This window comes from Cervus elaphus, chromosome 19 (assembly GCF_910594005.1).
Source record: "Cervus elaphus chromosome 19, mCerEla1.1, whole genome shotgun sequence".
Lineage (NCBI taxonomy): Eukaryota > Metazoa > Chordata > Mammalia > Artiodactyla > Cervidae > Cervus > Cervus elaphus.
This window is the reverse complement of record NC_057833.1, coordinates 47,839,755-47,854,264: the sequence shown is the minus strand read 5'-3', so window position 1 is coordinate 47,854,264 and position 14,510 is coordinate 47,839,755. Positions and strand designations below refer to the sequence as shown.

The window sequence follows — 14,510 nt, the reverse complement described above, 5'->3', positions numbered from 1 at the left end:
AACAGATACATCCAAATGCTCTTTGTAAAAAGCCTGGCATAGTACTATGTGCAAAGAGGTATCCACTGAGCTTTTGGAGGTAGTTTAACTTAGACAAAGTGAGAGGCAACATGTGCTACAGGGCCAGGGAACTCTGGGATGAGGTTAGAACTTACATTGATAAAGCTGACATTGAGTTCCTTTGCTGTGTAGCCCCTCTGGAGGTTCCGCCTGGCATACACATCATAGTCACGGACAATTCGAGTGATGATGTCTGATGTGGAGATACCTTCTGTCCTCTGTGTTGGAGCAAACATGCCTAACCCAAAAACACAAACACTGTGATACTCTGAATAGCTCAGGCAGTAGGACTAGATGGAAACTGGGAGCCACAGTCTTTTCCTATCCTCAAAAAGCAGAGTCTGCTATTACTAAGCACAGTGTGAGATGCTGACATACAAAGGGAAGACTGAATCAAGAGTTAGGAGTAAGGAAAGGTCCTAATATTAAGAAAAGAATGGGGCTGAAGAAGGGTTTCTTGAAATTAAAAGAGATAACAAAAGTAGATGTTTAGACTGAGAACTGATGGATATGATGCTATGCTCACTGTAACCTCTTATCCGAAGTGTGACCTAAAAGCGGATGTTGAATTTCTCACTGTATAAATTTTCCTCTGTAGTGATATGATTGAATATGTCATTGTTCCCAAGACTCCATAAAATGAGGATGCACATCAGCTTACTCACCTGCTTCCTTGATGTGCTTATAAACATCATCACTCCCAGCAGAAGAATAAGGGATGTCATCGTGAGCCACAAAATCAATCTGAAAATAAGGAAACATCATTAAAACTCAGGATAACTGCTACTTAGAAAGAACCAGGCAACACTCTGTGGCCCAGAAAAAGGACCACAAGGTGAAGCCAGGCCTCAAATGAACTTTTCTCTTTGTCTCTCCTTGCTCAGCTCATAAATTTCACGATTCTTTTACAAGTGATCCAACCTAACTGTTTATGGATCATAAACATGAAGCTAGCCAGTTTCTTTTCTAGTTGCTCCTCCTGGTTCCTGGAAGTGCTACCCTCACACTGAATACCAGTCACCATGGGTGGGAAATAGGCCTGGAGGATTTTCTGGTATGCTAGCTAGTGGAAGGAGTCAAGAAAAGAAGAAAAGAAACCTCCCTATCCTCCTGGCTCTACAAGAACTGGTCAAACAGCGTTTCTAAAAATATGAGAAAGAAGTCACTTCTTTGTTAACTGGTTTTTCTCTAAGTCTGTGAGATAAGTGGGAATATAAAAATAGCAACCAAGAGCCCCATAAAAGACCTTTAGGTCTCAGATCTATTTACTACTGTCAATACCTCTTGCACTGGGATCAACAATATTTCTAAACTTCATTTATTTACTCCTTCCTGAATAGGCCATATCTCTTTTGTTAATATAATTGCTAATACCACCATACCCAGCTCCCAGAAGCCATTGTAATGTTATGCTCATCAGGACTATGTCAGGAACTCTCAGCTAACATATTAATTACCCATGAACAATTTGTCAGGGACACAAAGGCAGCAAAGTGAAAATAAGAATGGTGAGCGAGACAGACTCGTGACTGACGATATACTACTAACAAGGAGAGAAAAGGGAATCTGGGAGTCCCTCTAACCTCTTCTGCCTGGGCCTGCCTGGCTATGTTGCTGAGAATAATCTTGCTCTTCACCTTTGGTACCACTGGCTGCTAAATGATGATGCAGAAAAGCTACAGAACTATAAAAGGTCTGTCCTAATCCTAAATAGTTGTAACAAATATCCCTTAGCTTCAGGCCTACCCAAATACTGCTTTTGGAGCACTTTGGCTACCTTTGTTCTTTCCTGTCTCACTGGACAATTTACTTTCAACATTCTACACACCACTGTAGACAACTGACAACATGCTTGCTGGCTCCTCAAGCTTGAGGGCCTCCAACCTGACCTGGTAAGTTCTTCTCAGCTATAATCCCATCTTTTGTAGGAAATCTGCTTTTTTAATGTGGGAAAATAAAAAGGAGATAAGGATTTTTATAATATCAACTCACTGAGACAAAGTGAGAAACCTCCCTGGTTTCTGACCCCACATAATTTCTAGCCTGAAATTAAAAGTCTTGAAACTAAATTTAAGCCAATACAAGATAAGTCCATGTTTCTATATTTTATTTCCTGGAATGTGAGCTCCTTGAGAGCATGGAAGAAAAGTTATGACCAACCTAGATAGCATATTAAAAAGCAGAGACATTACTTTGCCAACAAAGGTCTGTCTACTCAAAGCTATGGTTTTTCCAGTAGTCATGTATGGATGTGAGAGTTGGACTATAAAGAAAGCTGAGCACCGAAGAATTGATGCTTTTGAACTGTGGTGTTGGAGAAGACTCTTGAAAATCCCTTGGACTACAGTAAGGAGATCAAACCAGTGCATCCTAAAGGAAATCAGTCCTAAATATTCACTGACAGGACTGATGCTGAAGCTGAAACTCCAATACTTTGGCTACCTGATGAGAAGAACTGACTCATCTGAAAACACCCTGATGCTGGGAAAGATTGAAGGCGGGAGGAGAAGGGGTCGACAGAGGATGAGATGGTTGGATGGCATCACCGACTCAATGGACATGAGTCTGAGTAAACTCTGGGAGTTGGTGATGGACAGGGAGGCCTGGTATGTTGCAGTCCCTGGGGTCGCGAAGAGTCAGACACAACTAAATGACTGAACTGAACTGAGAGCATGGCTGTGGCTAGGTATACTCTAAAGAGGCTGGTATGCTATGAGGATGGACACACCTATGGGGGAAAGGGTGGGGGTGCGTAGACTCCAAAGCTGAAGAGGTTCAATTTCTAGCCCTGCTAGAGTATAACCTGGTTATTTGACCTCTCTGGCCCTGTTCTCATATGTAAAGTGGAAATAACTAATAACTACGCAATAGGACTTTTGTGGGGAACAAATGAAATATAATGGATGTAAAAGCACCTCTAAACTATCAAATCCAATAAAAATGTCAGGGATGACTATTATTAGAAGTAATAACATCATCATCTCTTCTATATTAAATTTACAGAGAAGGTAGAAGTAAAATAAAGCTAGTGGAAAACTAGCCCAAGTACCAGAAGCCTTCAAAGTTGAGGGGATTATAAAACAGGGAATGGGAACATATACTCAGTTTCTTACCCGGTGTTCTGCCAGGAACTCTGGTGTCAGGGTCCAGGGGGCATTCCTCACCACCTCATCCACATAGCGGCAGTGCTGCACTGCATCATAGCGCTCATTTTCATTCATCACGGTGAAGCCTTTGAAGTTGTGTGTTAGCTCATCACTGCAAACTGAGTTCACCACATCATAAGGTTATAAGTCAAAGTCCCCTCTGCTTAACCACACCTTGGTCACCAACCGCTACCATTTCCTAGGATTGTAACCAATCACCCCACTTGGATAACAGTACTTTAAATGTAGCTCAGTCTGGATAACAATGCTTTCCCTAATCCAAGATACACCTTCGGGAGCAACACTCAATATGTTCACACTTTGGAAAGGAGAGGATACAACAGAAGAATAAGATCTTTGGCTTGAAATGAACCTACTGTACATTTCTGCATCAATGAACAGTTTTAAAAAAATGTTTTCCTATTAGACTGGAAAGTGTCAGTTGCTCAGTCATGTCCGACTCATTGTGACCCCATGGACTGTAGCCCACCAGGCTGCTCCTCTGTCCATGGGATTCTCTAAGCAAGAATACTGGCATGAGTTGTCATTCCCTTCTCCAAGGGATCTGCCCGATCCAGGGATCAAAGCTGGGTCTCCCACATTGCGGGCAGCTTCTTTATTATCTGAGCCACCAGTGAAGCCCTATTAGCTTGAATTGGACCACATAACATTTGCTTAGCAGACTTTTGTACTTCAGCTGATTCAGAATGATAAACTGAGGGGCTTCTCAGGTGGTGCAGTGGTAAAAAATCTGTCTGCCAATGCCAGGAGATGCAAGAGATGTGGGTTCGATCCCTGGGTTGGGAAGATCCCCTGGAGAAGGGCATGGCAACCCACTCCAGTTGCCTGTAAAATTTCATGGACAGAGGAGCCTGGTGGGCTAGAGTCCACAGGGTCACGAAGTCACACAACCAAGCATGCACAGTACACATACAAACATACAGAGTCATGTTAGGATGATAAACTGAAATCTAAAGTAAATGCTATTTTTAAGTAGGCACTAGGGGATCAGACTGCAGTAACCAGCCAAAACCAGTGAGATAAATCCTAGACATCTCAAGTCAATGAGCTTACAGTGTCTCTCTCCAGATTTATACAGTTCAGGTTTTAGTTACTTCATATTCTTCATATGCTTCACATTTTAAAGAGGCTACACTATAGCCCTCATTTAAAAACCAAAATAAGAGTCAATGTACTCAGGTTATAAAGACAGGAGAAAAAAGGCTACTATAATTTTTTTCTGGACAGCACCTAAGTCAGCAGGTGTTTTCTTACCTCCCACAATGAGGTATGTATTAGGGAAAAGGTTCTTTGCTTGCATTAGAGCCCGGGCATGACCAGAATGAAATAAGTCAAATATTCCATCTGCATAAACTCTCACAGGCCGTTCACCTATATCCAAAGGAAAGAATTTATCAGACAAACACACTGACTCAATACCTCATATTTAACAAATGGAAATGGCACTGTGTGACTGTTCCATTCTTGCACAACTCCCTTTTAAGGTGTTCTCTGGCTATTCACCTTAATTTGGGGTGTTTGGGGATTGTAAGGAGTAACATCACAGAATTCCACAGACCCTCTTGGCATCATAGCCACTAACTCTCTTCGTCAGCCTGGGTTTATCAAATTGATCAGGTAATTGGGTTTCTTGATTATTTTTTCTTGAAGTTATTTAAGAAGTGAAGGGAAGAGTTATACAAGAGACATATCTGAAACTTTAAAATCATCATTTTTGGCTTATATTTAAACTTCAGTTATGTTTAAACAGACTATAATTAAACTATACTCTGGCTGCCTGCTCTCTCATTTTCAAGCTGTTGTGATTACTAATGACTAACACTTTGCTTTGAAAATAAAATACTTTGCTTTGAAAGTAAAGAGTGATCCAGAGGAGTGAGACTGAAAAAGAGGCAAGGTAAGCACCAGTTATCAATCTATTGCTTCTCAGTCCCAGATTCACCCTCACCATCTGCTCTATGGTAACAGATGGAATTTCTTCAAGCATTTCTCCTTGATAGTGAATATGTTACACCTTCTCAGTATAGGGTGATATAGAAAATACTTGAAAATCATATATAAATACTTTAGGACTTTATATTAGAGCTTTTCCTCTTCTCCTGTCCATTACTGAAAATAATAAATGACTGTCAACTTATTTTTAGTGGTAGTAGACTGTGAAAGAAAAGGCAGGAAATGATATCCTGGGGTACAAGACTAATTCTAAAGTCAAGTAAACACACTGAGAAAGAAATTGATATAGTGGTTCATCATGCTTCAAATGATAAATCTAATGAGTCCTAGGCAACCTATTTCCACTACATGAATAAAAGAAGAGTTGTTTCACTGTAGCAGCAAAAAAGAACAGTAGGAGCATCTGCATTATTTTTGGAAAGAAGGGTCAGAGCCTTATCAAATACACCATACTGAAGGTAGGGGTAAGATACATCTCCTTCCTGCCTTGAGGACAATGAATCAAGAGAGGAAACTGGTTCTCAGGAAGCTTATGGACTTTTCTTTATAGATAGCTTTATCCATAAATGAATAGTTTTTAAACTGAGAAATCATACACTGCTGATAGAAATATAAACTGGTATAACTTTTAAGAAAGGAAATTAGGCAATATCTGTCAAAAGACAAAGGACAAATGTTTATACCCTTTAGCTCAGCTATTCCAATTCTAGGAATTTATCTCATGGATATGTTTGTAAATATGTATGCAGATTGCATTATTCATTGCAGCACTGTTTGTAATAGCAAAAATTTGGAAACAACCTAAACTTCATTGGAAGACTGACTATGACATGATCCACCCACTAAAACTGTGGGAAGACTTTGCTTACATTATTTGCTTAGATATCCATAGGAAATTGGTAATACTGGTTGACTGCAAAAGGGATACTAGGTGGATGTGAGCTAGTAGTGAGATGGAAGACATTTCACTCTGTGTCCTTTTTCAATGTTAGGTCATGGGAACACCTTGATTTTATAGGAAGTAAAATTTGTAAAAGAATAAATACACCAATACAACAAAAAACGGAGACGTAATATGATGGATTTAGGAGTAGGAAAAAGTTATAGCTTAAGCTTGCCAACAAGCTACATTGCTATGTAATCTTAATCTCTTTAAGTATCAATTTCCTCACCTACAAAACAAAGCAACCCCCCGCCCAATCTGAGTAGTATAATCTCTCTTCAACATCCTGGAAATCATGACCATGAAGTAACCAACACACTTTCTTTTCTGAACAAGTCCAGAGTAGTTATGATCTCACTTTATTTGATCCTAAAAGACAACAGATAGAATATAAAACTTGAGAATATTGTACTGGTGTTTCTTTGCCATTAGTATATAACAAGGGCAAAGTGAGATGAGGGAGATTTACCTCAGTAAACACATTTCCTGGATAGTGGCAGTAGGACAGAATGCTGTTAACTGAGTGGCTATTTGCCAGCAGTTAAACATCCATATTAGGCCAAATCACTCTGAACTTTCTTGGATTAGCCCCAGATGTGCCTCTTGCTCTCTTCAGCATTTCCCCAGCACCCCAACCTCTCAATTCTCTATGTCTTAGCCCCAAGTCTTTGGAAAATCCAGGCCTGTGTATCAATCAACTGACCAGAAGGGGCCACTGTTGAACTAAAAATCTAGGGAGAAAGAATGTGTTTTGCATTCTTTTACCAAGTGGCTACTGGCCAGGATGACTATACCCTTTGACCTACATCTGCAGTTCCAGCACATTATCAAGAGCAACTGCTTTCACTTTCAAAAATGGTCTTGATTTGGATTATAAATTATAGTCTTCGCACTACTTCTAGACTAAGTAACTAGATGTTCTCCTTTAAACAGAAAAGACCTGGGTTTCAATTTATTATTTCTTTTGATATATTCTCTCAATAGCTACCATTGAAACATTCCATCTTTAACAGATTTCCATTGCCCTTCAGACTCTTGCCTTTTTCTTCTTTTCTAAAAGAGAAAAAAGTCCTTTCAGCTTCTAAAAGAGACAAGAATAGGAAGTCAAGAGATACCTAGAGTATCAGGCAAATTTGGCCTTGGAATACAAAATGAAGCAGGACAAAGGCTAACAGAGTTTGCCAAGAGAACTCACTGGTCATAGTAAACACCCTCTTCCAACAACACATGAGATGACTCTACATATGGACATCACCAAATGGACAATACCACAATCAGAATGATTATATTCTTTGCAGTCAAAGATGGAAAAGTTCTATACCATCAGCAAAAACAAGACCAGGAGCTGACTGTGACTCCTTAATGAAAATTCAGACTTAAACTAAAGAAAGTAGGAAAAACCCTAGACCATGCAGGTAGACCTAAATCAAATCCTTTACGATTATACAGTGCAAGTGACAAACAGATTCAAGGGATTAGATCTGACAGAGTGCCTGAAGAACTGTGGATGAAGGTTTTTGACACTGTACAGGAGGTGGTGGTCAAAACCATCCCCGAGAAAAAGAAACACAAAAAGGCAAAATGGTTGTCTGAGGAGGTCTTACAAATAGCTGAGAAAAGAGAAGCGAAAGGTAAAGGAGAAAAGGAAAGAGATACCCATCTGAATGCAGAGTTCCAAAGAATAGCAAGGAGAGATAAGAAAGCCTTCCTAAGTGATCAATGCAAAGAAACAGAGGAAAACAACAGAATGGGAAAGACTAGAGATCTCTTTAAGAAAAGTAGAGATAACAAGGGAACATTTCATGCAAAGATGGGATCAATATAGGACAGAAACGGTATTGATCTAACAGAAGCAGACGATATTAAGAAGAGGTGGCAAGAATACACAGAGGCACTATACAAAAAAAGATCTTAATGACCCAGATAACCACAATGGTGTGATCACTCACCTACAGCCAGACATCCTGGAATGCAAAATCAAGTGGGCCTTAGGAAGCATCACTGACAACAAAGCTAGTGGAGGTGATGGAATTCCAGCTGAGCTATTTCAAATCCTAAAAGATGATGCTGTGAAAGTGCTGCACTCAATATGCCAGCAAATTTGGAAAACTCAGCAGTGGTCACAGGACTCAACAAGGTCAGTTTTCATTCCAATCCCAAAGAAAGGCATTGCCAAAGAATGCTCAAACTACCACACAATTGCACTCATCTCACATGCTAGCAAAGTAATGCTCAAAATTCTCCAAGCCAGGCTTCAACGGTACATGAACTTCCAGATGCTCAAGCTGGATTTAGAAAAGGCAGAGGAGAGGGAGGAGCCAAGATGGCGGAGGAGTACGACAGGGAGACCACTTTCTCTCCTACAAATTCATCAAAACAATATCTGAAAAAAACAAACAAACAAACGAAAAAAAAACAATATCTGAACGCAGAGCAAACTTCACAAAACAACTTCTGATCGCTAGCTGAGGTCATCAGGCGCCCAGAAAAGCAGCCCATTGTCTTCGAAAGGAGGTAGGACAAAAAAATATAGAAAAGGCAGAGGAACCAGAGATCAAATTGCCAATAGCCGCTGGATCATCAAAAAAGCAAGAGAATTCCAGAAAAACATCTACTGCTTTATTGATGACGCCAAAGCCTTTGACTGTATGGATCACAACAAACTGTGGAAAATTCTTAAAGACATGGGAATATCAGGCCACGTGACCTGCCTCCTGAGAAATCTGTATGCAGGTCAAGAAGCAACAGTTAGCACTGGACATGGAATGGACTGGTTCCAAATTAGGAAAGGAGTATGTCAAGGCTGTATTGTCACCCTGCTTATTTAACTTATATGCAGAGTACATCATGAGAAACGCTGGGCTGAACGAAGCACAAGCTGGAATCAAGATTGCCGGGAGAAATAACAATAACCTCCTTACAGCAGAAAGCAAAGAGGAACTAAAGAGTCTCTTGATGAAAGTGAAAGAGGGGAGTGAAAAAGCTGGCTTTAAACTCAATATTCAGAAAACTAAGATCAAGGCATCCAGTACCATCACTTCTTGGCAAATAGATGGGAAACAATGGAAACAGTGACAGACTTTATTTTCTTCACCACTAAAATCACTGCAGATAGTGCCTGCAGCCATGAAATTAAAAGACGCTTGCTCCTTGGAAGAAAAGCTATGACCAACCTAGACAGCATATTTAAAAACAGAGACATTACTTTGCCAACCAAGGTCCATCTAGTAAAAGCTACGGTTTTTCCAGTAATCATGTATGGATGTGAGAGTTGGACCATAAAGTTGAGCACCAAAGAATTGATGCTTTTGAACCACGGTGCTAAAAAGACTCTTAAGAGTCCCTTGGACTTCAAGGAGACCCAACTAGTCAATTCTAAAGGAAATTAGTCCTGAATATTCATTGGAAGGACTGATGCTGAAGCTGAAGCTCCAATACTTTGGTCACCCGATATGAAGAACTGACTCATTAGAAAAGACCCTGATGCTGGGAAAGAATGAAGGCAGCAGAAGAGGATGACAGAGGATGAGATGGTTGGATGGCATTACTGACTCAATGGACATGAGGTCTGAGCAAGCTTCAGGAGTTGGTGATGGAGCGGGAAGCCTGGTGTGCTGCAGTCCATGGGGTCTCAGAGTCAGATACGACTGAGCAACAGAACTGAACTGAAAAGAGACAATCTTCTCATCTCTCAAGTCATACTCCTTTTATTTCTAAGTAGTGCATTTACTCCAAGATTACACAAACTTCCCTCTTGTACTCTCCTTTAACCTCCCTAAATGAAAAGCTGGGGGCAGGGGAGGGATGCCTCTTGAACCAGTTATTGGTTTAAAATTCACTAATGATGGCATGTGTAGATTCTTTATTGGTTTATTCCTCATCTGGCACCGGCATGAAGACAATCGATTACCTGGTTATTTAACAGGTATTTATTTACAGAATAACACTGAACAGAGAGAATAAGATAAAGGAAAAACCAGAGGTCAAATTGGCAAACTTTATAGGCCAATTTGGGACTATTTGTTCCACCCAAGATATAATCAGTTTGCTGATGGTCTTCTATTATTTATAACTGATGTCTACAAAGAATAACAACACTCCAGGGTGAAGAGAACACAAAGATGGAAAAACTTAGGTTTTAGTTCCAATTCTATCACTAATTATTTGTTTCACTGTAGGGGAAACTTCACTTCTTAATTTCTATGGACCTTTATTCATGTATATAATGAAGAGACTATAAAGTATATAATCTCAAAAATGACTTACCTGTAAAATTCTACTATTATAAAACTTTTAGAAATTAGATTTACTATTTAGCATTTGTTAATTGTAAGTGTCAAAACTTGGAAACAGTATACATATATATACATACATTTTTATCTTCCACAAGTGGTATGTGGCTAGATTAGCACCGAGGGTAACATAACTAATATGATCAGATCTGGTGAGGTACTGCATTCTCAATGTGCGTCATTAGCAAGTAAAAATCTTTGCCCTCAACAGGCTCTACTATCACATCTGAATGTGATCCCTGAACTGTCCAGTAGCATTCTTAAGTCTAACCTGCCACCACTACTCTATCACATACAGCCTGTCTTTACTTGGTGTCATTTTACTCTGCCTCATTAGCCTAGTTATTATTGAAGTAAGAGGAGCCAAACCCCCAAAAAATCACGTCATAAATCAGAAGGGTTGTGATCAACATGAGCTATATCTAAACATTCTTCCAAAAGGACCACATTCTCTGGAATTTTGAGGACCTCAAAACCATACTATACATGGATAAGATACAGCCAAGGAGTATTAGGATCCTAGCCTGACACTGTCCAGCACTCATTTCACTACTTCTAAGTTACAACAGAGAGGAAACATACTAACACAATTAATAAGTAACTATAAATATCTTCTATATACTGAAAATGTATATAGATTTGAGGCTATAACCACCTCTTATTCCTGAGAGCTTGCCTAGGTTGAGTCCAGCCCTACATTTACAGAATAAAAACCATAGTAATCAAGAAAGAAATGAAAAAGGACTGGGGAAAAAAGGAGAATTGGAGAACTTAAAGAGAAGTAAGAACAGATGCCAACAAGACTTTGTATTCATAACAAATGCTCGTGCACTTTGTTTTATTCTTTTTAATTTTTATTGAAGGACAGTTAATGTTGTTAGTTTCTGCTATACAGCAAAGAGAATCAGTTATACATACATCCCCTCTTTTTTTAAGATTTCCTTCCCATTTAGATCACCAGAGAGCAATGAGTAGGGTTTTCTCTGCTATACAACAGGTTCTCATGAGTTATCTATTTTATACATATATAGTGTATATAAATCAACCCCAATCTCCCAATTCATTCCACTCTCTCCTCCCCACCAGGTATTCATAAAATTTGTTCTCTACATCTGTGTCTCTATTTCTGCTTTGCAAATAAGTCCATCTATAACATTTTTCTCGGTTCCACATATAAGCAATACTATACGATGTTTGTTTTTCTCTTTCTGATTTACTTCACACTGTATGACAATCTCTAGGTCTATATCCATGTCTCTGCAAATGGTACTATTTCATTCCTTTTTATGGCTGAGTAATACTCCATTGTATAGATGTACCACATCATCTTTATCCATTCCTCTGTTGATGGACATTTAGATTACTTCCAAGTTCTACTATTGTAAACAGTGTTGCAATGAACACTAGGATTTGACAATCTCTAAAATCAACTGCCCAAAACAGGGAAAGTATCTAGGATACATATTAATAATTTATGAGGCCAAAAACTGCTAATTAATGATGTAAACTAAGTATACAAATAAAGAGTATGGGCTTTGAAAATAATAAAGAACACTCTTCTTTGAAAAACTTGGAAAACTATAATATCAATAAAGATAAAATTAAGTGAAGAGCATCTCCCAACTTGGGGTATTTTTGTTCTACATCAATCAGTAGTATCATAGCTAGTGTACAGACTGATAGAAAGGAAAACTTGGGGGAAATTCTGAAGACTATTAAAAATGTGACAGTCTGACATCATCTGGCCTCTGAAAAAAACAGACAAGATTATACACCAGCTCAAGTTAATATTTTATCCTCTTTGTTCCTCTGTATCTCCAGCTATGATGATAAAAGCCCTAAATGTGTATCACTATATCTCCTAGCTGTGACAAAAATACTGGGAAATAAGTATACAGTAAGAAGAAAAAAATGAAATTTTATGGGGTACATTATCTTCTCAAATAGAACAGCAAGGGAGATGGGAGGAACACCTCTCTCAACTAGCTTTTCCAGGTAAACTGAGGGAAGAATATAAAGTAGGTATATATTTCATAAATACAACTGAATGTTAAAAACAATAGTCAAACAAAAACATAATTCATCATTTACTTACAAGGAGTTCCTCTGCTGGCTTCTTCCATAGTTACCCTGACATAGGGCTTACTGAAGTCTACTTCAATTTCATCAGAAAAAGGCGCTGGCTGCCGTAAACCCTTAGGAAGAAGAAAATGAAGGAAAAGATAAATTCAATAAAATACTAAAAAAAAAATGGTAGCTTGACAGAACAGTTATTAAACATGCTGTGATTAAAATTTTTCCTAAATCTTCATAACTTTAAAAAGGAAAAAGATATAAGCATTCCAAAATGACAAGTGAAAATACAACCTTTTACCAAATGGACAAATCATGGCATGAAAGATAAATGTCTTGATGGTGATTTCAGCCACTATGGTAGACAGTGGCTGGGAAGCTACACATAGTCCCAACTAAGTCCAGAATGACAGCTCCTCTACCAGATGGTAGAAGAGCCAACCCTGAACTGTGTGATGAAATTGCCAAAGTTCACAAGTGCATTTTCTTACCACTTAGTTTAAATGGTACGGAACTGGGAAGGCAAACAGCCGCCATGTTCTTTAAGTAGAATCATCACTGTGTAATGCTTTATACTGTAAATATGTTCTAATTCTCATTTACAGCCCTGTGAGGCAAGTATTATGATAGTTAATACCCTCAATTTAAAGATGAGGGAAGTGAGGTTCAGAGAAGTTATACGAATTGCATGTAATTACTCAGAGGCAAAGCTGAAATATGAATACAGGTATGCTCTTTTCCTCTTTGGAGGAAAGTCTTACTTAGGAGTTTTTGTTAAATTTATTTCTAAATATTTTATTCTATTTGATGCTTTTGTAACTGTTTTCTTCATTTTATTTTTGGGTTGTTCCTTGCCAGTGTAGGGAAACGCAATTGGCTTGTAAGTTTGTATGTATATTGGTATGGGTAAGTTCAGTTGATTCTCATCTCCTGTGGCTTTGTTAAACTCAATTATCAGTTTGAGCAGTTTGTCTGATAGATTCCTTAGGACTGTCTACATATGAGACCATGTTATATGTGAATAAAGACAGTTTTAGTTATTCCTTTCCAACCTGAATGTCTTTAATTTCCTTTCATTATCCCTTATTGCACTAGTTGAAACCTCTAATACAATGGTGAATAGAGATTGCAAGGACAAACATTCTTGCCTTATTCCCAGTCTTAGAAGAGAAGCATGAAATCTTTCAACATCAAATATTAAGTTAGCTGTAGGTTTTTCTTAGATGTCCTTTATCAGATTGAGAAATCTCTCTTCCTTTTGTAGTTTGTTGAGAGGTGTTTTGGGTTTTGTGTTTTTGGCCATGTCAAGCAGTTTGCAGGATTTTAGTTTGCCAACAAGGGATAGAACGAGGGACACAGCAATGAAAGTACTGAGTCCTAATCACTGGGCCACCAGTGAAATAATTCCTTGTTGAAAGTTTTTAAATGAACAAATGTTGGATTTTGTCACATGCCTTTTATACAATATTGGGACAATCATATTATGGTTTTTTAAATTAATTATGGTGTATTAGATGCACTGATTTTAGAATGTTAAGCCAATCTTTCATTCTTGAGTGAGATTCTTCTTGATCACACTGTATAAATCTTTTCATATGTTCTGGGATTCAATTTGTTAATATATTACTAGGAATCTTTGCACCTAAGTTTATGAGGGATTTTGAACTATAATTTTCTTTTCTTGTCCTGTTTTTGCCTGGCTTTGCTAACTGGTCTCATAAAATGGATTATGAAATGTTATCTCCTTTATTTTCTGAAAGTGTATAGGGTTGGTATTACTTCTTCCTCAAATGTTTGACAGAATTCACCAGTGAAGTCATCTGTGTCCAGCTTTATTTTTGTGGGAAGATTTTCTTAAAGGCAATGCAATATTTCTAATTGGGACAGGTCTATTCACATTTTATTTTTTTCTTGGGTCAGTTTTAGCAATTCAGCTCTTTCTAGGAATAAGTCTGTTTCACCTGAATTGTCATATTTGTTGGCATGGAGTTGTTCATAATATTCCCTTACAATTTTTAAAAT

At 38.4% G+C, this 14,510-nt stretch overlaps 1 protein-coding gene across 4 annotated transcripts in view; it reads right to left on the bottom strand.

Annotated features, from left to right (window-relative positions):
- Positions 1-14,510, bottom strand: part of PCYT1A (phosphate cytidylyltransferase 1A, choline) — a 47,183-nt gene that overhangs the window by 6,344 nt on the left and 26,329 nt on the right. For all 4 annotated transcript variants that reach the window (XM_043873952.1, XM_043873955.1, XM_043873953.1 and 1 more), the window contains 5 exons: positions 12,511-12,610; positions 4,482-4,598; positions 3,174-3,325; positions 726-804; positions 156-298 (listed from right to left, as the gene is read on the bottom strand). In XM_043873952.1, coding sequence (XP_043729887.1) covers positions 156-298; positions 726-804; positions 3,174-3,325; positions 4,482-4,598; positions 12,511-12,610 — 591 coding nt within the window. The remainder of the gene's footprint in view (positions 1-155; positions 299-725; positions 805-3,173; positions 3,326-4,481; positions 4,599-12,510; positions 12,611-14,510) is intronic.